This window comes from Dipodomys ordii, unplaced genomic scaffold (genome assembly GCF_000151885.1).
Source record: "Dipodomys ordii isolate 6190 unplaced genomic scaffold, Dord_2.0 Scaffold125, whole genome shotgun sequence".
Classification (NCBI taxonomy): domain Eukaryota; kingdom Metazoa; phylum Chordata; class Mammalia; order Rodentia; family Heteromyidae; genus Dipodomys; species Dipodomys ordii.
The window spans coordinates 614,550-641,022 of record NW_012267341.1 but is presented as its reverse complement, the minus strand read 5'-3'; the positions used below and the strand labels follow the sequence as shown (position 1 = coordinate 641,022).

Below are 26,473 nucleotides of genomic sequence, written 5' to 3'. Positions count from 1 at the left end.
TAGCTCAAGTGGTAGAGCGCTTGCCTTGAGCTGAAGAGCTGAGGGACAGCGCCCAGGCCCAGAGTTCAAGCCCCACAATCGACCAAAAAAAATAATAATAAATTAAAATACAAGTTGGCTACATACCCCTCTGAATTTGGCCAACAGTCCTTCTTACTAGCAATAACAAGGAAAGAGGTGCCTGCAACATATGTGTTCACTAGGCCATTTGCTATTCAAACTTGGCAGGGAAGAAAATGAGAAAAATTACCAAGTGAGGATGTTCCAAATAGATATAGATGAAAGATATCAAAAACATGTTTCCAGTTGGTGCCAGTGGCTTACATCTGTAATCCTAGATCTCAGGAGGCTGAGATCTGAGGACTGAGGTTTGAAGCCAGCCCAGGCAGGAAAGCCTTATCTCCAATGGACTACCAAAAAGCTGTAAGTAATCTGTGGCTCAAGTTGTAGAGTGCTTGAGCAAAATGTGCTAAGGGACAGTGCCTAGGACCAGAGTTCAAGGCACTATACAGGCATTCAAAAATAAGATTAAGTAGATACTCTCTGAAAAGTGAAAAGGACCATGTGCTTAATAATAACACAAAGTCTTTGCTAGTAGAATGAATGTATGAGTTAAATTCTACTAACATAAATTCAAACACTGCAAAATACGGTCTCTTAGAATGAGGAAAATACACATCATAATTTCCCCATTTTTCAAAAATCAACTTTTTTCATTATGCAATTGGGAACTTACGATGAGAAAACTTCAAATTAACTTATTGATTAAAAAACAACAACAAATAAAATGCCAGGCACTGGTGGCTCACACCTGTAATTCTAGCTAGTCAGGAGGCGAAGATCTAAGGAGATTGAGGTTCAAAGCCAGCCTCGGCAGAAAAGCCTATGAGACTCTTATCTCCAATGAATTGTCAAAAAAAGCCAGAAGAGGAGCTGTGTCAAGTACAGCACTAGTTTTGAGCTGAAAAAACTCAGGAACGGTGTCTAGGGCCTCAGTTCAAGCCAGGACTAGCAAAACAAAAACTAACCGACCAACTCATTTCTAAAATTTTTAGAACTGAGGACTGTGGTTCAAGTGGTACAGTACCTGTCTACCTAGTGAAAGATACTGACTTTAAACCCTAGTACTGCCAAAAAATCCCCCCAAAACACTTTATATATGTAGGAAAGCAAAGGTTTGGGATCTTGACAGTAACTTTAAGTCAGAGGGTTCTAAAAGGAGCTTAAAATGTAATAAACCCAGAGAGGACATTTCCCCCAAGAATTACTCATTTTCTACTCACATACAGATAAATCAACATTTTACTCACGCAAAAAATCCCAGTATGCCCTCTTCCCGATAGATGGTTAATATGGAGTCACAGAGTCCACTAAACACATAGAAGGAAAAGAAAAATACATTAAAATCATTTGGGTGCTATAAAAAAGTAATTTCAGGGGGAAGGGGGGAGGCTGGGAAGGGATGTGAGGGGTAAACCAAAGGAGGAGGCTGCAATGCTTGGTAAGAAATGTACGCATTATCCTGCCCATGTAATTGTAACCCCTCTGTACAGTATGTTCACAAATAAAATAAAATAAAATTAAAAAAAAAAAGTAATTTCAGTAACCACTTTGACACTGTCTAATTTATGCCCTCCAGCATCCTTTACATTATCCTAGCAGCCTCTCACACAAAAGATAGTTAAATTCAAAGAAAGTGAAGAAATTAACTTCTAAGGATGGAGTATACAGAGTTCAAGCTGAACTTGGATTCAGTGGCTGTGCAATTTCATCTGTGGTTGTGGGCAGACCAACCCCACCTGGACTTATTTTTTTATGTTCTTTTGTTTTGGTGCAGATCAAATGATACATCATGCATAAACTTGTTCTGTAAATGCTAAGATTCATGAAAATATAACGTAGTAATAATTTACTATTTTGTTTCAACAGTTATCCGTATTTAAAAACAAGCCACTTACCAGTACTTCGATTCTCTGCCAATGAATTGTATCATAGATCTCAGAGTGATCACTGTAGAACACAGAGAAAAAGATCTTAAAAGTGTATTTTGAGGAGAAGGCTACACTGCTTGATAAGAAATGTACTCATTATCTTGCCCATGTAATTGTAACCCCTCTGTACAGTATTTTCACAATAAAAAAAAAAGTATATTTTGATAGCCCTAAAAACACTGGCTATTTGGAAAAACTGGAGAAAAGCCAAAACAAGCACACAGAAACCATGCAGGCAAAGCACTTCAGTCAACTTTCACATTTGCTCATCTAAGTGGCCAGGAGAGATCAAGTTATAAAAGAAAACAAATTATATCCAGTTATCAACTGCAAACATACCATGGAAGGGATGTGTAATGAGGGTAGCAGCAGAACGAGCGATCATCTCTCGAGTTGTCTAGGAACAAGCAACACACATTTCTGAAATCTAAATAAATGACATTCAAATTCCTATGAGAGGGGCTGGGAAAGTGGCTCAGTGGCAGAGTGCTTGCCTTGCATGCATGAGGCCCTGGGTTCGATTCCTCAGCACCACATAAGCAGAAAAAGTCGGAAGTGGTGCTGTGGCTCAAGTGGTAGAGTGCTAGCCTTGAGCTAAAGAGCTGAGGGACAGTGCCCAGGCCCAGGGTTCAGGCCTCACAACAGACAAAAGAAAAAAACAATTCCTATGAGAAGGAATGTGTGTGGATATTGGTGGCCACAGACCTCCTGATTTGGTGTCAGGAAGAAGAGCTTGAATGGGACACAATGTAATATTGTTCCCCGTTTTGTTTTTTTAAAAAAAAACTTGGGCTGGGAAGGTGTCTCAGTGGTAGAGCGCTTGCCTTGCATGCCTGAGGCCCTGGGTTCAATTCCTCAGCACCACGTAAGCAAAAAAAAAAACAAAAACCTCAATGCACAACTAAACCTTGTAACTGTCAAAGACACAGACAATTTTGTAAAATAATATTCAGATTCAGATAGCAGGTTACAAAGACCAATATCAACAGTATTATCCTAACCTTTTATTTTTTTTTTCCAGTTCCGAGTTTGAACTCAGACTTTCTTAGTTTGTGTGTTGTCACTTGATCTATGCTTACAGCCCAGTTTTTTGCTGCTTAATTTAGAGTTTGAATCTCTTGGGATTTTTCTGTCTATATTGGCTTCACCCAGGCTCCAAACTGGGATTCTCCAGATTTCAGTCTCCTCAGAAACTAAGATTATAGGTGTGAACAATGGGTGTCTGACTTCATCCTAATCTGTGGGAAATGCTTTTCCATAAACACACTTCAATATGTTACCAGTAGTCACCTCAGGGTTGTAGTCAGGGTGAATTTGTGTTTGTCATCTCTTAATTTTATTTGGTCGGTCGTGGGGCCTGAACTCTAGGCCTGGGCACTGTCCCTCAGGTGTCAAGGCTAGTGCTCTACCACTTGAGCCAGAGCACCACTTCTGGCTTTTTCTGTTTATGTGGTGCTGAGGAATTGAACCCAGGGCCTCATGCATGCAAGGCAAGAGCCACCCTCCCAGCCCCTGCCACCTCTTACCTTCTGAAACCTTTTTACAAAGGAGATTTCTGTCATTTTCTCAATTTCACACATACAACAAAAAAGCTAAGAAACAGAATCACCAGCTGAATCAAACTGTGTTTGTATATAGATTTTTAAATTGCTCCCTCACTGTGAGTGATTTCAGAGATTCTGATGCTGAGGTCAAATGCCCTGCTCTATGTAAACTGTCCCAACATTTTAGGAAGAATAAAACAATTCTGATTTGAGAGCACAACTTTGTATCTAAGCAGGCTTTAGAGTTGCTGTGCTGGCCCTAGTTTATTTTACTAGTCTAGGACTCTGTAAAGAGGAAATAAGAAAAATTAAATCACAACACTGGGTTGTGATTTTAAAAAGCAGGTACTGGGGTTGCAAATGTAGCTGACATTCAGATTGTAGTTAAACACTGTAGCCTATCAGTTAAGAAACTTCTCACACCCATACTAATGGTAACTCTGAGAGGATACTGTGAAACAGGATGGGCTAACTGAAATTAAAACACAAGTCAGGTGTAGGTGGCTCACACCTGTAATCCTACCTACTCTCAGGAGGCATCTGAGTGTCAAAGTTCAAAGCCAGCCAAGACAGAAAAGTCCATGAGGCTCTTATCTCCAACTGATCACCAAAAAACCCCAAGTGCCGCTGAGGCTCAAGTGGTACAGAGCCAGTCTTGAGGAAAAAGCTAAGGGACAGTACCCAGGTTCTGAATTCAAACACTAGAACTGGGACACACACACAGACACAGACACACACAGACACAGACATACACACACTTAAAGCCAGGCACTCTTGGCTCAGGTCTGTAATCCTACTCAGGAGGCTGAGATCTGAGGATCATGGTCAAAGCCAGCCCAAGCAGGAAAGTCTGCAAGACTCATCTCCAACTGACCACCAGAAAACTGGTAGTGGTGTTGTGGCTCAAGTGGGAGAGCACTCACCTTGAGCTGAAGAGCTCAGGGACAGTACCCAGGCCAAGTTCAAGCCCCACGACTACCAAAAAAAAGATAAAATAAAAAAATTAATATTACTATATCTGTGCTTCTATTCTTTTTGAGGGGGTAAGAGGCTGGAGACCAAGTCTCAATGCTCAGGTTGACCTCAATCTCCTGGGCTCAAGTGTTTGGTCATGGGATGTGAACTCAGGGCCTGGGAGCCGTCCCTGAGCTCTTTTGTTCAAGTGCTAGCGCTCTACCACTTTAAGCCACAGCTCCACTTCCAATTTTTGAGTAATTGGAAATAAAAGTCTCACAGAGTTTCCTGCCCAGGCTGGCTTTGAATGTGATCCTCAGATCTCAGCTTCCTGAGTAGCTAGGATTACAGGTGTGAGCCACCAGTGGCTTCAAGTAATCTTTTTTTTGCCTGTCATGGGACTTGAACACCACCCCGTTGGTGACCCTGAGCTTCTTTTGCTCAAGACTAGCACTTTGCCACTGAGCTACAGCATCACTTCTGGCTTTTTCTGAGAAGTGTATTTATTGGAGATAAAGGAGTCTCATAGACTTTCCTGCCTAGGCTGGCTTTGATCTGTGATCCTCAGATCTCAGCCTCCTGAGCAGCTAGAAATACAGGTGTGGGCCACTGGCGGCACCTGGTTTCCAGTGATCATTTTGCTTCAGTTTCCTGAATAGCTAGGACTAGCAGCAGATGCATGTCACTAAGCCCAGCTTTGTATCCCTACTTTTCTTTTTTTTCAGGCCCAAGACCAGTTAGTACCTTAGTACCTGCTGCTTTGGCTCATGGGTTAGCACTCTACAAACTAAGCCATACCTCCAACCCCTGTATCTCTACTTTTTAATGAACTTTGTACCTACATGTGTGTGAACACACAAAGGTATAAAATGTGAAGACTAAGAGTGGTTCTGGGAATAGTGAGTCCGGATGGAACTCAAACCCTTGTGCCCACTAAGAAAGTATTCTACTACTGAGCCACACCCTAGTTCAAGGGTGGTTCTGAAAACTGCAGAAGATGGCCGTGCAGAGGGATGAGTAAGGAAATTATTAAAGAGTTACAATAAAAAGAAAGTGTTTCTGGGGGCTGGGAAGGTGGCTCAGTGGTAGAGCGCTTGCCTTGCATGCATGAGGGTCCTGGGTTCGATTCCTCAGCACCACATAAGCAAAAAGAAAAAAGCCAGAAGTGGCACAGTGGCTCAAGTGGTAGAGCGCTAGCCTTGAGCTGAAGAGCTGAGGGACAGCACCCAGGCCCCGAGTTCAGACCCCACGACCAGGACCCCCCCCCAAAAAAGAAATTGTTTCTGGAAAAATATCTAATGTGTAAAAAGCCTGGCTGCTCTTCTAACACTTCTGTGCTTAAGGTTTTTAAACCTAAAGGCATAGATAGCTCAAGTGGTAAATTATTTGCCTACCAAGTGAAAGATCTTGGCTTTAATCTCCCATATGATAAAACAATTAAATAAAAAACAAAAACACAACCTTTAGTAAAAACCTCTTCTGTTTTAAAGGTTAAATGGGCAAAATGAGTTTCTCTGAATTGGACTTATTTACTCCAAACAGCAAGGACTGCTCCTCTCTGACAGGTTATGCACATAGAAAAGCCTCATAATTAATTAATTAAGCCAGTACTAGGGTTTGAACTCAGGGCCTTCAGCTCTTGCTGCTTTTTTGCTTATAGTTGGTGCTTTTGCTACTTGCACAATGCCTTCATTTCTGGATTTCTGCCAGTTAATTGCAGATAAGTGTCTCAAGGATTTGTCTGGTTAGGCCGATTCCAAACCATAATCCTCAGATCTCAGTCTTCTGGCCACTCAGATCTCAGCCACTGGCACCTGGCTTGATTTTTTTTTTTAAGACAGGATTTCACTATGTATCCCAGTCTGGTCTGCCTCTGCAGCCTAAAAGCTGGAATGCTATCCTGAGTGCTGTGATTGCAGGCATGTGCTACCACACTTGGCAAAAAAGTCCAGTTCAAAGTTCATACATGGAAATACAGGTCTCCTAATCAGGGGTCCACAGTTCTAACACCAGGAAAATAATAAAGAATACATTTCTTACCTCTTTGATAACTCGGTCAAAGGAACATGAGCCTTCTCTATGAAAACTTCCAATTCCTGAATCCTAGAAGTAAAAATCAAAGAAAAAGATTTTGGTGTGTTTAAATTGAACTGTTCCAATTGGTGGCTACCTTATAAGCCAACACGCCACTGCAATGAAAAAGAAAGTATCTGGCTTTTCCTAAAGAGGTCCAAATAGTAGTAACTTTGCAAAAGAAAGGAACTCATGCCTAGAAATCATCTTCAACGTACCTCAGGTTTGTCCAGGTCCTGATAGTGCTACAAAAGAAACCAGAAGAAAGGATTGTTAGGGATATTACGTATTATATGGGAGGAAAAAAAACCCAACACTCTTTTGGCAGAAAACTGCTGAATTTTTTCCTGCAAATCTGTAATATCTTCGGGGAGCACATGGGTCTTAACTCAGGCCCTGTGCTTGGCAGTCAAGTGGTCTGCTACTTGAGTCTCCAGCCTTCCCACTTGTTTCTATTTCTAAATAATCAATTGGAAATAAAAGTCGGGATTTTTCCTGTGTGGTTGTATATATATGTGTGCATGCATGTGTGTGCACCATACTGGAGCTTAAAACTCAGTACTTGGGTGCTACCATTTTTTTTTTAAATAGGAAGAGTAAGTTTATTTAGAAGCAAAAGGCAGAAAGCAGAAGTATAAGTGGGAACAGGCTTTGTGAAGAGAGAGGAATTCTGGCGTGGGTATCCCTCCCTTAGCTTTTTTGCTGAAGGCTGATGCTCTACCACTTGGGCCACAGCTCCACTTAGAGGTAAGACTATCATGGTCCTTGTTTCTTAAAACTATGATCCTCAGATCTCAGCTGCCTGAGTAGTTTGGATTGTAGGCATGAGCCACTCATACCCACCTGTCTCTGAGATTTTATTGCAAAGTTCAAAAATAGTCGACAACAGGAGTAAGCAAATACTCATAAAAACTCTCATTTGGGGCTGGGAAAGTGGCTCAGTAGTAGAGTGCTTACGTTGCATGCATGAAGCCCTGGGTTTGATTCCTCAGCACCACATAAGCAAAAAGAAAAAAAAAGCTGGAAGTGGCACTGTGGCTCAAGTGGTAGAGCGCTAGCCTTGAGCTGAAGAGCTGAGAGACAGCGCCCAGGCCGAGTTCAGGCCCACGACTGGACCCCCCCAAAAAAACCTCTTATTTAAAATGAAGAAAAGAGGCTGGGAATGTGGCTTAGTGGTAGAGTGCTTGCTTAGCATACATAAAGCCCTGGGTTTGGTTCCTCAGTACCACACAAACAGAAGAAGCCAGAAGTGGCACTGTGGCTCTCAAGTGGCAGACTGCTAGCCTTGAGCAAAAAGAAGCTCAGGGACAGTACCCAGGCCCTGAGTTCAAGCCCCAGGACTGACAAAATCAATCAATCAATCAATCAATGGAAGAAAAGGGAAAGATGTAGATGCATGACAGAGTGCCTCTTTAGCAGAGCCAAGATCCCACAAATAAACCACAACAAAGCCACCTCCAACAAAGGAAGAAAAATGTAATCCTAGAACATTATTTGCTAACCATGTATATTGAACAGGAAATAAGAGTTGGTAAGAACAGCCTGGGAAAAATAGTCTCTTGTGGAAAAAGCAGAACAAATATCAAATTAGGGCAAGACTCTCTCTTCACTGCATAAAAAAGCAGAGCCAGTGCAAAGTTTGGATAGCCAAAACCCCTTCAATTTTCCTTTTGGATCGGTTCCTAAGACAAGCAAGATATCCTCCTCTTCCAGAGAAGAGAATGTGATTACCACCAAGTCCAGCCTATAATGGAAGAGGAAATATAACTAGGGCCTGAGCCCCTAACACTTGGCAAATTTTTATATTGATTTAAATTTGTAAGATTATAATTTGCTGGGGCTGGGAAGGTGGCTCAGTGGTAGAGCGCTTGCCTTGCATGCCTGAGGCCCTGGGTTCGATTCCTCAGCACCACATAAGCAAAAAGAAAAAAGCCAGAAGTGGCGCTGTGGCTCAAGTGGTAGAACACTAGCCTTGAGCTGAAGAGCTGAGGGACAGAGCCCAGGCCCAGAGTTTAGGCCCCATGACCGGACCCAAAAAAAAAAAAAGTTAAAAAGCTGGTTCAAAGAAACAAATGAATGTTGATGTTTTGGGGTTTTTTGGTGCTGTTACTAGGGATCAAACTCAGGGCCTGGGCACTGTTCCTTAGCTGATTTGCTCTACCACTTGAGCCATAGCTCCACTTCTGGCTTTTTGGTGGTTAACTGGAGATATGAATCTGACTTTCCTGCCTCAGATCTCAGCCTCCTGCATAGCTAGATGACAGGTGTGAGCCACTGTTGCTTGGCTGTTTTGAGACAGGGTCTTGCTATATAGCCCAGGGTAGCCTTGAACTCTTATAATCTTCCTGCTTCAGCCTCCTGAGTGCTACTATTCACAGTTCATTTGTATTTTTTAGAAGGACAATCCACATTTTACTGACATTTGCCTTTGCCACATATGGGTTCCCAGAGGATGAGGAATAATGAGCTCTGGAGGACTGAGAACATAAGCAAAAAATAAAGTAAAATCTAGTATGATTTAAGGTAAAAAAAAAAAACCAACAACAAACCTTCAGCAGTTAGACACTGTATATTTTAATGATGGAGGTCAGTGGTAAAGCACCAGCCAAATGCTGAGGCCTGGAGTTCAAACCCCAGTACTAGCAAAAAAATAAGACAAAAGGGGTTGGGAAGGTGGCTCAGTGGTAGAGTGCTTGCCTTGCATGCATGAGGCCCTGGGTTCAATTCTTCAGCACCACATAAAACAGAAAAAGCCAGAAGTGGTGCTGTGGCTCAAGTGGTAGAGCTGAAGAGCTGAGGGACAGCGCCCAGGCCCAGAGTTCAAGCCCCATAACCAACAAAAATAAATAAATAATAACCTAATACACCATGGATTGTGAACATAAATAGGAGGTCTGGTTATCCTGAGCAAGAGGCATCTGTGTGGGCCAGAACTTATGTGGTTCTCCCTTCCCTCAAGGACAACTGTGCATCTCCATGGCTCTTATTAACACCAGACTGCTCCCTTCTCTGAATATGCATGGAAGACTTAAAACTTCTTTCTTCAGTGTTTCTAGCTTCTCTTCCTGCAATTCCCATCTCTCTCTTTTTTTGTGTGTTGGTCCTGAACTCAATGCCTGGATACTGCCCCTGAACTTTTGTCCTCAAGTTGGTATGCTAGCACTTGAACCACAGCTCCACTTCTGTTTTTTTAGTGCTTAATTGGAGATAAGACTGTCATGGAGGTTGGGAAGGTGGCTCAGTGGTAGAGTGCTTGCCTTGCATGCATGAGGCCCTGGGTTCAATTCCTCAGCACCACATATGCAGAAAAAGCCAAAGTGGCTAGCCTTGAGCTGAAGAGCTGAGGGACAGCCCCCAGGCCCAGAGTGCAAGCCCCATGACCGACAAAAAAAAAAAAAGAGTACTGAGGATAAAACATTGAAGTAAAGTATTAAAAAAAAAAAAAAAAAGACTGTCATGGATTTTCCTGCCCCTGCTGGCTTCCAACAGTGATTCTTAGGTCTCAGCCTCCTGGAGCAGCTAGGACTGCACACGTGAGCTATGGGGGCCCAGCCCATCTTTCAAGTTCATTCTTGGGGACAGAGAGCGCTAACAACCATAACCTCTCTCCCACGCCTAGTGCAGAAGCCTCATCACTCAGACTGTGTGACATATTCCTGACAACTGGTGCCAGCAACTCCAGAACTTTTCCAGCTGGCTGTGACCAAAGGCAGGACAATGGGTATGAGTGTATTAACTTCGAGGCAGGGTTGGAAGGGCCACTGTGTCTGGACATGAAAAGGCATATTATGTGGGTATCCTGAAACTGGGGGCAGAAAAGCTCAAGAAGCCAAGAGCATGTATTTATCATAGACAGAAGTCCCTATGGGTTCTACGTTGAAACATGTCCATTTGCAGACCATTTGTGGGCTGATATCCTGCATCCATTAGCATCTTCTTTGTCTTCAGCTCCTACATCTCTTTTTTAACTGTATTTCTTTTCCTTTTTTGTTTTTTGCTAGTCCTCAGGCTTGAACTCAGGGTCTGGGCACTGTCATTTAGCTTTTTGCTTAAGGCTAGCACTCTACCACTTGAACAACTGCGCCACTTCTAGCTTTTTCTCTGTATGTGGTGCTGGGGAATTGAACCCAGGGCTTCATTCATGCTAGGTAAGCACTCTACCACTGAGCCATATTCTCAGCTCTTAACTGTATTTTTTTTTCTTTTTTGGTACTGGGGATCAAATCCAGGACATTGCACTTGCTAGGCAAGTGCTTTGCCACTGAGCTACATCCCAGTCCCTACATCTCTTTTTATAAGTCTGGGTCCACAGAGGCCCCCGGGAAGATTGCTCATGTGCATGTCCAGGGGACCAGGAACAGCTCAGCAACCTCACACTAGGTGCCTCTATTACCAGACCTGGGACAGCATTGTCAGGGACAGCCTTCCTGGCCCAGCAGGGCACAGAAGCATGAAGTGTTAACCCTGGTTCTCGTGTGGACACGCATATCCAGGAAGAGACTGAAGATGCTGAAGGTTTGATAGAGTGTGAAAGTGAAAATCAGAGCCTACTACTTGTTCCCTTCAGCTTGTCACTCAAGATCATGAAGGCTTTGGCAATTTCACCAAGAGTGATCAGGAGTAGTCACTGCAGACTTTTGGGTAGGGAGTTTTGAATAGGGCGCCGAATAGCTTGTCCAAGCCAGCAACCAGCCCAGGATCTGCAGCAGGTGCACGACAGGCTGCTCAGTGTCCAGCTGGCCCTCCATCTTAGAGGAGGGCAGTCAGAAGGGAGTAGCATGTGTCAGAAACTGTGAGGGACCCTGGCTGACTACACACACTAATGCATCCAGGCCACCTTCCCTGTAGAGGACTTCCATCCTCCATGTTGCCAACCTCTACCAGCTGGTGCGGGCAGGAAAGCTGTGGAGAGGGGTGGAGCTGAGATCCTGTCCCCTCCTACCATTGTTGACTTGATATTTTCAAGAACATTTTAATAAATATTCAAACATACAGATTTTTTTTAAAAAGTTACCTGCTTGTCTACCACTAGGATATAATGTTTGTCAAGAGCTGGGCATTTGTATTGAACTATGCCCCGGGTCGGTAGGACACACACATTCAGTAACTGGCCTGGCAAATGGCCTCTATAGACCCTTAAACTTTTCCCTTTTTTTGCTTACATGTATTCTTAGAGTAGCACAGAGCTTAAGTTCTACCTCTTAATCTTTTCCTTTCAAAAGTAACCACTAGGGCTGGGAATGTGGCTTAGAGTGCTTGCCTAGCATGTATGAAGCCCTGGGTTTGATTCCTCAGCACCCCATAAACAGAAAAAGGCCAGAAGTGGTGCTGTGGCTCAAGTGGTAGAGCACTAGCCTTAAGTAGAGAGCCTCAGGGACAGAGCCCAAGCCCTGAGTTCAAGCCCCAGGACTGGCAAAACAAACAAACAAAAAAGTAATGGCTACCCTGCCATTGATCATTTTTTTTTTGTTTTGTTTCATTGGTCATGGGGCTTGAATTCAGGGACTGGGCCCTGACCCTCAGCTTCTTCAAAGGCTCAAGGCAAACATTCTCCCACTTTGAGACACAGGGCCACTTCTGGTTTTCTGGTGGTTACTGGAGATAAGAATCTCATGGACTTCCCTGCCCAGGCTGGCTTTGAACCGCAATCTTCAGATCTCAGCCACCAGTGCTTGGCTGATCATGTATTTTTTTTTTTTAACTTTAAATTTACACAGTAGAACACATAAGTAGAACAGTACACAAAACAGAAATGAACAATGTTGTAATTATAATTAAAAAGCAAATATAACCACAAAATAAGTCAAGAAAAATCAGTGCCCAGACCTTCCTTCCTCTTCACATAACACATCAGATTTTTTTTTCTGGTATCAGTGATGGAACCCAGAGCTCTGCATATGCTAGGCAGGCTCTCTCACCACACTATATCCCCAGCTGTTATTTTTTTTTAAAGTTTTTAATAGAATATGTTTTACTAATCCTAAAATTAGAATAACGTCAGAAAAAAAAGGGTATATTTTGATCAGCTTCTTCCTTCTCTCAGAGAAACAAACTCAACTATACAGGTGATCCCATCAGTGCAGTTACTTAACTTCCACTCAAATGACCGTCTCAGAGAATTACTTCTTTCTGCACAAACACTCCTTGTTTGCCAAGGAAGAATAATGAGAGAGCGTTTTCCAAGAAAAGAAAGGGATCAGAGCTATACATCTATCTTTGAAATTGTTCTCAACAATGGAACAAATTATTCTCCAAAATTAAGTTTGGTTGCATTTAAGGCACCTCAAATAGATGGGAAGATAAACTGATTTTTCTCTTACCTGTAAAACTTGGCTATGGACCACAGTTCCAAGGACTCCTGAACACAGTCTTGGAGTTAAGCCTGTGAACAAGCCACGCTTCCCATCGATGCTTGCAATGTGCTGAGCTAAGAACAAAGTCAGAGATGTAAGGTATAGGTCAAAGAGATGGTTACAAAGAAATTTCAAGGCAACATTGCCTTTTACACATTTTTTTCTTGGTAACTTCAACCTAACAGTCCCCTGCATCATCCAATCCCAAACAAATCAAAGACACCTACCATAACAAAAGAGACCAGGAAGCTGACATACTTGCCGCCCAAAAATATTTCGTCCTATTGTTGGAGGAAGAGGCTCATATCCCACCTTGAAAAGCAAAGGAATACATCAAAACTATGCAATAGTGTCAGGAATGCCTTGGTTGGAAGGTCCTGAATAAAGAAAAAAAGTCAGATTTATACATTTTTTTGTGTGTTTTGGGGGAAGGTTTTTTTTTTTTTTTTTGGTCCGGTCGTGGGGCCTGAACTCTGGCGCTGTCCCTCAGCTCAAGGCTAGCACTCTACCACTTGAGCCACAGTGCCACTTCTGGCTTTTTTTCTTTTTGTTTATGTGGTGCTGAGGAATCGAACCCAGGGCCTCAGGCATGCAAGGCAAGCACTTTACCACTGAGCCACTTTTCCAGCCCCTTGGGGGAAGGTTTGAGAAAGAATCTAACTGTGTAGCCTAGACTGGCCTCAAATTTACCATCTCACTTAGCCTCCTGAGTGCTGGGATTACAAGTGTGTACCACTATATCAGTCAGGCTTAGATATCCACTAAGCCAGGGCTGGGAAGGTGGCTCAGTGGTAGAGTGCTTGCCTTGCATGCATGAGGCCCTGGGTTTGATTCCTCAGCACCACATAAGCAGAAAGAAAAAAAGCTGGAAGTGGCGCTTTGGCTCAAGTGGTAGGGCGCTAGCCTTAAGCTGAAGAGCTGAGGGACAGTGCTCAGGCCCAGAGTTCAGACCCCATGACCGACAAAAAAAAAAAAAAAAAGATATCCACTAAGCCAGCATCAATTACATGTCTGGAGAGCTAAATTCACTTAGGAAATAATTACAAGCTAGGTTCAGGTTAAATGAACAGACTGTCATTAACAATTTAGGGAATGCCATTTTATAAAAAAAAAAAAGTAATGGTTACTATTTGTAAAATATATTCAGGATTTTTTTTGAGTGCTTTTATTTATTTTTTTGGTCGTGGGGCTTGAACTCTGGGCCTGGGCACTGTCCCTCAGCTCTTCAGCTCAAGGCTAGCACTCTACCAGTTGAGTCACAGCACCACTTCCAGCCTTTTCTGCTTATGTGGTACTAAGGAATTTTGAACCCAGGACCTCATGCCTGCAAGGTAAGCATTCTACCACGGAGCCACCTACCCAGCCCTATATTCAGGATTTTTAGTTTGTTTTTGTTTTTCTTTGGTGCCAGTACTGGAGCTTCAACTCAGGACCTCAAGCTCTTTGGTAGGCTTTTTAGCTCAAGGCTGGTGCTTTACCATTTGAGCCACACACTTTCTATAGGGCAGTTTTTGAGTCTCCATTGTTACAATTCTTTAACCTGTTGAAACTCCCACCTGAATTCCCTAAAAGCACTTCTGGAGCAACTATTTTAAAAACTGAGTACTTGGGAATTTCATCAAACTCTGGAACACTTGGCAACATACATGTTGTGAAATCAGAACAGATATTCAAGTTGTTGAGGTAAGAGCTCTGAATGTCACTAAAAATCTGTTGCCTGGGGAACTACTGAATAGTGGGTTCATACCGGCTGCCATGACAGACATCATCTGGCCCCAGACTTGCCACTTCTGTTTTAGACATCACAGTACATTCCAATCAAAGGCTTTGTTCTAGGTTGAAATCACTTATTTACAGTAGCTTTTTTTTTTTTTTTTTGTCGGTCGTGGGAGCTGAACTCTGGGGCCTGGGCGCTGTCCCTCAGCTCTTAAGCTCAAGGCTAGCACCCTACCACTTGAGCCACAGTGTCACTTCTGGCTTTTTTCTGCTTATGTGGTGCTGAAGAATCGAAGCCAGGGCCTCATGCATGCAAGGCAAGCGCTCTACCACTGAGCCACCTTCCCAGCACAACAACAGCTTTGAAAGTAGTATGGAATCTGAGTCCACACAGCTTAGTTCAGAAACAAATAATCTGGATTGCTTTGGTAGCTCATGCCTGTAGCCTAACAACTCTGAGGATCTGAAGATTGTGGTTCAAAGCCAGCCCTGGCAGGAAAGTCCATGAGACTCTCCAATCAACCACCAAAAACCTGGAAGTGGAGCTGTGGCTCACAAGGAATAGTGCTAGCCTTGAGGAGGAAAAAAACAAAAAACAAAAAAACTCCGAGGACAGCTCCTAGGTCCACAGTTCAAGTCCCAGAACCAGCACCAAAAAAAAAAAAAAAAAAAAAGTAATACAGCTCTTGCCTGTGTCTTGTGTAATTTTTACAGAAAGGTAGAAAATAGAAGTTTTAAAACATGTTTTCCTTCCTTGGCACAATGAACAAATTATAATCAATGCTCAATATCTAAAAAAATGAACTTGCTCATCACTGGCTAACTTAGAAAAGCAGTTGAAAAGACTAAAGTGTACCATCAGCTCAAACCTGGCCTACTTGGCTGTGGATGTAAGATACCATTTAAGGCTTATTTTACAGTAGATTACAAACTAACTAGAGGTAGGTGAGCCTAGACATCAGGGAGTGGAGTGCTCATGCTTAAATCGGTGAAAAACTCTGCGCCGAACTGATTTCCAGGTTGGACAGAGGTGATTTTCATTGTCATGTACACCACAGGAGCTGCTGCCGGAAAGCCTCAATGGACCGCTTCAGAAAATTGGACTTCATTACCACTTCTGAATGAGTTCCTTGTGTGTGGGTGTGAGTGTGTGTGTGTGTATCTGGAGGTATTGGGGTGCTAAAAAAATAGAAATAAGAATTACATCTCTGAACAGAGCAGCAGCAGCAGTTAACTAGTGAGGAAAGGAAGACAATGTTAGCTCTCCCCTATCATTTCCAATTTGTCTCCAACTGACCACTTCCCGTCTGGCACTGGGGTTTTCATTTGTGTGTCTTTTTCGGTGGCAGGGGGAGGGAGGAGGGGAAGGGAGGGTGAGGGGAAGGCTCATCTGAGGAGGGGTGAGGAGGGCAGCTCTGGGTGGCGACCCGCCAGGATCGGCCTCGGGGAAGGGGACAACAAAGTTGAGAGGAGGCCGGGCAGGGAAGGGTGGCAGTTGGCTACGCGAGAGGGAGCGGGCCTCGCCGCCCGGAGAGGAGGCCAGGGCTCGGGGAGGCCCGCGACGGCGGCCGCCGGGCGGTGGGAACCGTCCCCGCGGGGAGGGAAAGGCCAGCGGGGCAGGGAAGGCATCACCCGGGCGGATGGAGGCCCGGGGAGGCTGGCGCCGGCCCCGGGCGCCGCGGGGAAGGGTGAGCCCACCGGGCGCCGGCGGGGCAGGGAATGGCGGCGACTCATACCTGGATGAGCACTTTCACGTACATGAACGGCTGGGACAGGATGGTGAGACCGGAGCCCAGGAGCACTTGACTGGCCGCGTCCGCCATGATGGCACCCGCGGACGGACAGACAGATCGAGCCACCAAGCGACCCAGCCGGTCCCCGATCACGTGCCCCGGCCGCCGGCTTCACTGGCCCGCCCGCGGCGCGAGCGCGCGCACGCACGCACGCACCGGCGCGCGCCGCACCCCCCACACGCCCAGTCTCCGCCTACTGCCCCGCCCAGAGAAACGGCAGGCGCTCGCGAGCAAGCGCTGGAGTGGGGTGGGGTCGGGTAGGGGGCGGGGAGGGAGCGAGGATTCTACGCGCACGCGTCTTCCGGTGGAACGTGCGTCCTCCACTTGGAACGACAGTTTCTCTTACGCGTGCGCAGACCGGAAGTGTCCAGAGCCAGGCGCCTCGGAGTGGTAATGGGGCGGGAAGTGACCCTGACGGCCTAGGCAAGGTCGGAGGCCTGAACGGACATTGAAAGGGAGCCGGGCGCCGGTGGCTCACGCTTGTAATCCTGGCCACTCAGGAGGCTGAGATCTGAGGATCGCGGTTCAAAGCCACCTGGGACAGGAAAGTCCGAGAAACTTTTACCTCCACTTAACCACCAGAAAACCGGAAGTGGCGCTGTGGCTCAAGCGGTAGGGCGCTTGCCTTGAGATCAAGAGCGCAGGGACAGCGCACAGGCCCAGAGTTCAAGCCCCACGACCGACCAAGAAAAAAAAAACATTAAAAGAGGATCTCTTCCTCACCCTTTGGATGTCCTCAACGCCCTGGTTCGAGGGGCCAACAGACAGTCAGGTGTCAGGTACAGTCAGGTACAGCTTGATCACCTAGCATTGGTCCAGTTAATATTCCCGGGGCTGGGAGTGTGGCCTAGTGGTACAGTGCTTGCCTAGCATGCATGAAGCCCTGGGTTCAGTTCCTCTTTTCTGGAGAAAAGAGCCAGAGGTGGCACTGTGGCTTGAGCAAAAGAAGCTCAGGGACAGTGCCCAGGCCCTGAGTTCAAGCCCCAGGACTGGCAAAAAAAAAATCAGAAATGCCCCTTTAACCCTCGATTTCCTATCCAGTGCCCTGTCATACCTGTCACTGTCCAATTGTCTCTTGCACTGGAATATAAGCTCTGTGAGTTCAGGAACCAGATGTTACAGATGATGTAAGTTCATCATGTGTATTTCAGTGTCTGGCAACTACTAGGTACTCAGTACATATTTCTTACACAAATAGAACAAATATTTCAGCGTCAACCAGGCTACAGGCTGTTAGAAGTCAAACTGAAAAAGTGTGTTTCCCATGGCTGGGAATGTGGCTTAGTGGTAGAGTGCTTGCCTAGCATGCATTAAAGCCCTGGGTTCAATTCCTCCGTACACATAAACAGAAAAACCCAGAAGTGGCACTGTGGCTCAAGTGGTAGAGTGCTAGCCTTGAACAAAAGAAGTTCAGGGACGGTGCCCAGGCTCTGAGTTCAAGCCCCAGGACTAGCCAAAAACAAAACAAAACAAAACTGTTTTCCTCACTGCCTCCAGGCCCAATAAACACTTGGTAAGGCAAGTGTGGGCCAGAGAAGGAAATATTGAGAAAAGACTAGTTTTTCCTTTGTATCCATTTATCATTTATCCTGTTTGGTTCTCAGGGTTTGTACTTTAAGACAGTACTACTGGGCTGGGAAGGTGGCTCAGTGGTAGAGCACTTGCCTTGCATGCATGAGGCCCTGGGTTTGATTCCTCAGCACCACATAAGCAGAAAAAAGAAAAAAGCCGGAAGTGGCACTGTGGCTCAAGTGGTAGAGCGCTAGCCTTGAACTGAGGAGCTGAGGGACAGCATCCAGGCCCAGAGTTCAGGCCCCATGACTGGACCCAAAAAACAACACAAAAAAAGAGAGTACTACTACTTATCTCTCAGAGACTTTATTTATTTTTGTTGTGGGGCTTGAAAGCTGGGCCTACGTGCTGTCCCTGATCTCTTCAGTGCACTGTGAGCATTTTACCACTTGAGCCACAGTGCCCCCTACAGTTTCCTTCCTGGGCTGGCTTTGAACTGTGATCCCCAGATCTCAGCCTCCTCAGTAGTTAGGATTATAGGCGTGAGCCACTGGTGTCTGGCTTTATGTTGCTTTTTTAGAAGTCCCTTCTTCCCTAGTCCCTAACTTTCTCTCTCCTTCCTTGCTTCCTTCCTTCCTTGCTTCCTTCCTTCCTTCCTTCCTTCCTTCCTTCCTTCCTTCCCTTCCTTTTCTCTTTTTCTTTCTTTTCTTCCCTCCCTTCCTCCCTTCCTTCCTTCCTTCCTTTCTCTTTCTTTCTTTCTCTTGCTGTCTCTCTGTCTCTCTGTCTCTCTCTGTCTCTCTCTCTGTCTCTCTCTGTGTACTGGGTTTGTACTCAGAATCTTTCTCTTTTAGACAGGAACTCTACTATTTAAGTCATACCCCAAGCCATTTTGTGCCAGCTTTGGGGTTTGAACTCAGGGCCTCATGCATTCTACTACTAGAATCACACCTTCACTTCTGGGTTTTTGGTGGTTAATTGGAGATAAGAGTCTCATGGACTTTTCTGCCCTGGCTAGATTCTGACCCAGATTCTCAAATATCAGTCTTTTGAATAGCTAGGATTACAGGCATGAACCACCAGTGCCTGGCTTTTAGGGCTCTTATGAGTTTTGAGTGAAATTGTGCACAGAGAATGATTTTTAAAAACTATATTGAAATACAAATATTAGTTTTAGCTAATATTGCCCTGTACTTAGCATAGAACTAGGAAACACTGGGAGGCAGCCTGTAGATCAGATGGGCGTTGGAATCATCCAATGGCTGTAATCCAGATCCTGCCTCTGCCAGTTACTGACTCTGTGACCTTAGGCGGATCACATCACCTCTTTGTAATGTTTATGACTACCCTGTTTAACACCCAAAATGTATAAAATCAAAAGAGAAAAAAAAACAAAAAAAGGAAAAACCCAAATAATATCTTTTAGAATTACAAGAAGCAAGTTAATTTTCTTTTTTTTGTCAGTCCTGGGGCTTGAACTCAGGGCCTGGGCACTGTCCCTGAGCATATTTTGCTCAAGGCTAGCACTCTACCACTTGAGCCATAATGCCACTTCTGGCTTTTTTTTTTTTTTTTGTCAGTTGTGGGTGCTTTCCTTCAGCTCTTCAGCTCAAGACTAGAGCTCTACAACTCGAGCCACAGTGTCACGTCTGGCTTTTTCTGCTTATGTAGTGCTGAGGAATTGAACCCAGGGCCTCATGTATGCAAGGCAAGCACTCTACCACCGAGCCACCTTCCCAGCCCCGACTTTTAGCTTTTTCTATATATGTGGTACTGAAGAATCGAACCCTGGGCTTCATGCATGCGAGGCAAGCACTCAGTAAGCCAGCCCAAGCAAGTTACTTTTAACCTCAACCAGATTTTTTTAAGGCATTGATCTGAACCAAATAGGCCATTTAATAAATGACCTTTTTAATTCTTGGTTTTATGCATTGGTAGTGCCAAAAATATCTATTACCTCTGTCCCACTGTTGCCTTTGGACACTGAGAGGCACAAGGTTTTTGCAAGGGTGAAGGGTTGGGCAATCAGGTATATGTTCCAATGGTGTTGGACAGATGCTGCCCATGGAGTTTTGGGAAGAATCTGCAGAGGAGTGGGAACCAAAGTCTGCATTGTGTAGGTAAGAGAAGTGAAGAAGGCACAGAACGGAACGTGCAGCTGCCCAAGTGGGACTGCACCATTTCAAAGCCATAAAGAAAAGTATTGAATGGCATTTTCTGACTGTGCAATACAGTGACCCTAAGATGGGTCACATTTGGCAACTCACATTCAGGTGATGAGAGGAAGAAGAAAAAGGGGCAGGACTTGTGTACTTTGCCATAGCTAAGTTCATTTTGTCTAAGAACGACCAAATGTTGCCATCCAGTTAACAGGACAAGGAACTCTCCTTGGCTGAACTTGTGCCTTTCTCCTGTCAGTCTTTCTTTCTTTCTTTCTTGATTTCCTTCCTTCCTTCCTTCTTTCCTTCCTTCCTTTCTTTTTTTCTTTCTGCAAGTCCTCGGGCTTAATTTCAGGATCTGGGCACTGTTCTTGAATTTTTTGCTCAAGGCTTCCAATGGCTACCTGCAGGTCTCAGCCTTTAGAGTAGCAGCTGGGATTGCAGGTGTGAGCTACCATTTCCCCGGCTCATTTCATCTTTCATAAGCTTCCTAAGAATATATAAAACAGTCCATTGGTGGCTCATGCCTGTAATCCTAGCTAATCATAAAGTTGAGATCTGAGGTTGGCAGTTCAAAGCCAACACTGGCAGACAAATACATAACCCGCTTATTTCCAATTTTTCAGCAAAAAGCAGGAAGTGGAGTTGTTGGTCAAGTGGTAAAGCACCAGTTTTGGGGGGGGAACTAAGTGAGAGTGAGAGACCCTGAGTTCAAGTTCCACTACTCTGTCTCTCTCTCACACATACACATACACACGTACACATGAATAATCAAAACTGCTATCTTATAATATCCTGGATTCAAAAGAGACTCCAAGGGGCTGGGAAGGTGGCTCAGTGCTAGAGTCCTTGCCTTGCATGCATAAGGCCCTGGGTTTGATTCCTTAGCATCACATAAACAGAAAAAGTCGCAAGTGGCACGGTGGCTCAATTGGTAAAGCGCTAGTCTTGAGCTGAAGAGCTGAGGGACAGCGCCCAGGCCCAGAGTTCAAGCCCCACGACGAGAGAGAGAGAGAGAGAGAGAAAGATGCTCGAAGATTCTCAGTTAAAGGAGCTAGGACTTTTTATTACAGCTGCACAGGGATTGCTTCCCACTACCAGGAAAGTAGGAGAACGGCCCTGAGCTCAGGTACGATGGGTTTTATAGGGGTAGGTTACACAGAGTTACATAGACGAGCCATGGAAGGCAGGTTTGGCACATTTTCCTTGGTTATGGTTATATGACTTTTAAATTCATTTGTTCTTTATGGTAACTATCATACATAACGATGAGCAATGGGCTTCCCATAGTGGGACCGCTCGGTGATGGTCTTCAATTGGAGGGCAGTGGTGGTATCACCTTAAGGCCTTGCTACTGAGACAAGCAAGCAAGGTTACCAAAACAAAACATAGCCCTGAGTCACAAGAGCATAAGCAAAACATAATCTTTTTTTTGGGGTCGGGTTGTGGGGCCTGAACTCTGGGCCTGGGCACTGTCCCTCAGCTCTTCAGCTCAAGGCTAGCACTCTACTACTTGAGCCACAGCGCCACTTCTGGCTTTTTTCTTATGTGGTGCTGAGGAATTGAACCCAGGGCCTCATGCATGCAAGACAAGCACTCTACCACTGAGCCACCTTCCCAGCCCCAAAACATAATCTTGACTTGGTCAGCATGACCTATACTATCAATGCTATTACAGAAATTATTATATTTTTTCAAGTCATGGGACTTGAACTCTAGGCCTCAGCTCTTCAGTTCAAGGCGAGCGCTCTACCACTTGAGCCACTTCTTGTTTTCTGGTGGTTTATTGGAAATAAGAGTCTCACAGACTTTCCTGCCAGGCTGGCTTTGAACTGCGATCCTCAGATCCCAACCTCCTGAGTAGCCAGGATTACAAGTCTGAGCTACTGACACCAGCATTCTTTGCCTTTCAATGACAGGGCTCATGCATGAGGCCACACACTCCCACCCACAAAGTGTGGGAACATTCAATTAGCATATTTTCCAGAGGCCTGGGAAGAAGCTATGAAAGGGGCTCTCTGAGCTCACATTTGCCCTGCGTCTATCCATGCCCTGAGTCTATGCATGCCCTGAGTCTATGCATCCGTTACTGAATGGAAGGAGAATCATAACCGACATTGTGAGTCTGTAAGCCTTTGCTACTCAAACGTGTGTTTAAGTATTTATTTAAAATGAAAAAGGAGGAGGGGACTGGGAATGTGTCTTAGTGGTAGAGTGCTTGCCTAGCATGCATGAAGCCTTGGGTTCAATTCCTCAGTACCACGTAAACAGAAAAAGCAGAAGTGGTGCTGTGGCCCAAGTGGTAGAGCGCTAGCCTTGAGCACAAAGAGGTTCAGGGACAGTACCTAGGTCCTGAGTTCAAGCCCCAGGACTGGTAAAAAATAAAGTATGGGCTGGGAATGTGGCTTAGTGGTAGAGTGTTCACCTTGCATGCATGAGGCCCTGGGTTCAATTCCCCAATATCACATAAAGGGAAAAAGCTGGAAGTGATGCTGTGGCTCAAGTGGTAGAGCATTAGCCTTGAGTACAGAGAGGCTTAGGGACAGTGCCCAGGCCCTGAGTTTAAGCCCCAGGACAGGCAAAAAAAAAAATCTATACTTATAGCTATCTATCTATCTATCTATCTATCTATCATTTGTACTTAAGAATTAGGCTATTTTTTAACAGGTTTTTTTTTGTCAGTCATGGGGCCTGAACTCTGGGCCTGGGTGGTATCCCTCAGCTCTTTAGCTTAAGGCTAGCGCTCTACCATTTGAGCCACAGCACCACTTCCGGATTTTTCTGCTTATATGGTGCTGAGGAATGGAACCCATGGCCTCATGTATGCAAGGCAAGCACTCTACCACTGAGCCACCTTCCTGGCCCAAGAATTAGGCTCCTTGGTATAGCCCATTATTGCAATTATGCTTAGTTGATACCATTTTATTTGAGATTTCAAAAATTTATCACGTGTAATTTTCATTTTGTGCCCTGGCTTTGTCAACTTTTATTTATTTATTTGTTAGTTGTGGATCTTGAACTGTGGTCCTGGGTGCTGTTCCTGAGCTCTTTCACTTAAGACTAGTGTTCTACCACTTTAAATCACAACTCCATTTCTGGTTTTCTGGTGGTTAATTAGAAGTAAGAGTCTTACGACTTGCCTGCCCAGGCTGGCTTTGAACCACAATCCTCAGATCTCGGTCTCCTGAGTAGCTAGGCATCCCACCCCCCACCAATCTTTTAGAACACATTAAATAGCATTGCAAGCTGGGTGTCAGTGGCTCACACTTGTAATCCTAGCTACTCAGGAGGCTGAGATCTCAGAATCATAGTTCAAAGCCAGCCCAGGCAGGAAACTTGGTGAGACTTGTACCTCTAAGAAACTATTCAAGGGGCTGGGAAGGTGGCTCAGTGGTAGAGCGCTTGCCTTGCATGCATGAGGCCCTGGATTCGATTCCCCAGCACCACATAAGCAAAAAGAAAAAAGCTGGAAGTGGCGCTGTGGCTCAAGTGGTAGAGTGCTAGCCTTGAGCTGAAGAGCTGAGGGACAGTGCCCAGGCCCAGAGTTCAGGGCCCACCACCGGATCCAAAAAAAAAAAAAGAAAGAAACTATTCAAAATGCTAGAAGTGGAACTCTGGCTCAAGTGGTAGATTACTCGCTTTGAGCCCAGAGTTTAAGCCCCAGGATCAGCAAAAAAGTAAATAAAAATAGCATTGTAAGCATCTGTTTTCTTACAGTTTTGGTAGATTTCCACTGTAAAACTATCGACACTTGGTGGTGGTCTTTTGAGATTTGTTCTTCAAAACAATTTAAAAGTTTCTTTTTTATTTAATAGAGATAGAACCCAGAGTTTCTGTGCATGCTAGGCAAGTATTCTATTAGTGAGCTATTTATTTTATTTTTGTTGGTCATGGGGCTTGAACTCAGGGCCTGGACACTGTTCCTGAGCTCTTTTGCTCAAGGCTAGTGTTCTACCACTGAGCCACAGGGTCACTTCTAGTTTTCTGGTGGTTAATTGGAGAGAAGAGTCTCACAGACTTCACTGCCCAGGCTGGCTTTGAACCTTGATCCTCAGATCTCAGCTTCCTGAGTAGCTAGGATTACAGGCATGAGCCACCAGCACCTGGCTATGTATTTTATTTTTAATGACAATACTGGGGCTTGAACTCAAGTTCTCCACGTGAGCCACATATCCAGCCCTCTTGCCTTTAGTTTGTTTTTACTTTTTATTTTATTTTTTTGTTTTTACTTTGTTTTTAGATAGGATATCACTCTTGTTCCCTGATTAATTTTGGCCTAAGATCCTCTTAACTCCTCCTTCTAAGAAGCTGGGATTATGTATTCACCATCCTGCCTGGCCCTTTGCCTACTGCTTTTTTTTTGGGGGGGGGGGTTGGGGCTTGAACGCTGTCCCTCAGCTCTTCAGCTCAAGGCTAGCGCTCTACCACTTGAGCCATAGCGCCACTTCCAGTTTTCTGAGTGGGTTATTGGAAATAAAGAGTCTCACGGATTTTGCTGTCCAGGCTGGCTTTGAACCTCGATCCTCAGATCTCAGCCTCCTGAGAGCTAGGATTACAGGCGTGAGCCACCAATGCCCGGCTGCCTAATACTTTCAAGGCAATTATCCTATTGCCATCTCTGCCCGTCTCTCAGGGTATGAAGGCTCATCTTAAGCTCTTGAGCTCAAGCTAGTCTCCTACCTGAGCCTTCTGAGTGCCTTGGAACTACAGGTTTGTGCCAGTACACTGACTTGATTCACACACACACACACACACACACACTATAATTTCTCATTAATTGTTGCTCATTTTGTGCATTTATCTTTTTTCCCATGGGATTTTCCTGACCAGATCAGTCAACACTTTAACTCCCACCCCTCCCCACATGATCAGGATACTGTAGGATAATTTCAGCAGAGCAGATGAAGATGAGAGAAAAGCTGGAAAGAAGAGAGTCCTGCTGAGTAGCCTGGCAGGGTCAGAGCCTGTCCTCCCAGACCAGAGAGTCAGAAAACCATGGTATAGTAGGTGAGCAGCACTCACAGCTCCTCTGCTCTGCATCCCTTCTGCTGCTTTGCCTTAAGAAACTTTAGAGGTGACATAGGTGACTATTTTTAGTCCGACCTTGCCTTTAACATAAAGGGCTATCATGGCTAAGGATTATTTATTACACACATGAATAGTAACATTGCATTGTATCTCACAAGTAGGGACAATGATTTCGTGTCAAAGAAAAGCATTTTAAATTATTCTGGTGACCGCCTTGTTCATTTTTGGCCTTTGGCCCATCAGAGTCTCCTGTAACTGCTGAAATACTTTGGACTCTGACAGATTTGTCGTATTACAGACAGGATTTATTACAGCTCATTGAGCTAACAGGTGGCGGGTATTCCTTGCCTCTGCTCCCTAATGAATCTAGATTTTTCCTTTGTTTGTTCCTAACTTGATAAATTTCTTCCACCTGCTCCTCTAGACTTTGATCTCTAGCTTTTAAAGTTAGATATTGAATTAGTTTTGAGGTTGTTGTTGTTGCTGCTATAACAAATTATAATCTTTGTGGTTTTTGTTTTTTGTTTTTTTTGGTTCTGGTTGTGGGGCCTGAACTCTGGGCCTGGGCACTGTCCCTCAGCTCTTCAAGACTAGTGTTCTACCACTTGAGCCACACTGCCACTTCTGGTTTTCTGGTGTTTAATTGGAGATAAGAATCTCACGAACTTTCCTGCCTGGTCTGGCTTTGCACTATGATCCTCAGATCTCAACCTCCTGAGGATTACATTCATGGGCCACCAGTGCCCAGCAAATTATAATCTTTTTTTTTTTTTTTTTTTTGGTCTGGTCGTGGGGCCTGAACTCTGGGACTGGGCGCTGTCCCTCAGCTCTTCAGCTCAAGGCTAGAGCTCTACCACTTGAGCCACAGTGCCACTTCCGGCTTTTTTCTTTTTGCTTATGTGGTGCTGAGGAATCGAACTCAGGGCCTCATGCATGCAAGGCAAGCGCTCTACCACTGAGTCACCTTCCCAGCCCTGTGGTTTTTGTTTTTGTCAGTCATGGTTGAATCTGGGTCTGGGCACTGTCCCTCAGCTCTTCAAGACTAGTGTTCTACCACTTGAGCCACACTGCCACTTCTGGTTTTCTGGTGTTTAATTGGAGATAAGAATCTCACGAACTTTCCTGCCTGGTCTGGCTTTGCACTATGATCCTCAGATCTCAACCTCCTGAGGATTACATTCATGGGCCACCAGTGCCCAGCAAATTATAATCTTTTTTTTTTTTTTTTTTGGTCTGGTCGTGGGGCCTGAACTCTGGGACTGGGCGCTGTCCCTCAGCTCTTCAGCTCAAGGCTAGTGCTCTACCACTTGAGCCACAGCGCCACTCCTGGCTTTTTTCTTTTTGCTTATGTGG

General features: G+C 44.8%; 1 protein-coding gene across 1 annotated transcript in view; it reads right to left on the bottom strand.

The window, feature by feature from the left end:
• The window catches only part of Mtch2 (mitochondrial carrier 2), a 27,185-nt gene extending 10,636 nt beyond the window's left edge, over window positions 1-16,549 (bottom strand). Inside the window, exons 1-8 of the mRNA XM_013030040.1 lie at window positions 16,368-16,549; window positions 13,143-13,227; window positions 12,883-12,989; window positions 6,781-6,807; window positions 6,530-6,592; window positions 2,331-2,388; window positions 1,959-2,010; window positions 1,311-1,370 (exon numbers count right to left, since the gene is read on the bottom strand). Coding sequence (XP_012885494.1) covers window positions 1,311-1,370; window positions 1,959-2,010; window positions 2,331-2,388; window positions 6,530-6,592; window positions 6,781-6,807; window positions 12,883-12,989; window positions 13,143-13,227; window positions 16,368-16,454 — 539 coding nt within the window. The 5' untranslated portion in view covers window positions 16,455-16,549. The remainder of the gene's footprint in view (window positions 1-1,310; window positions 1,371-1,958; window positions 2,011-2,330; window positions 2,389-6,529; window positions 6,593-6,780; window positions 6,808-12,882; window positions 12,990-13,142; window positions 13,228-16,367) is intronic.
• Between the last annotated feature and the right edge of the window lie 9,924 nt (window positions 16,550-26,473).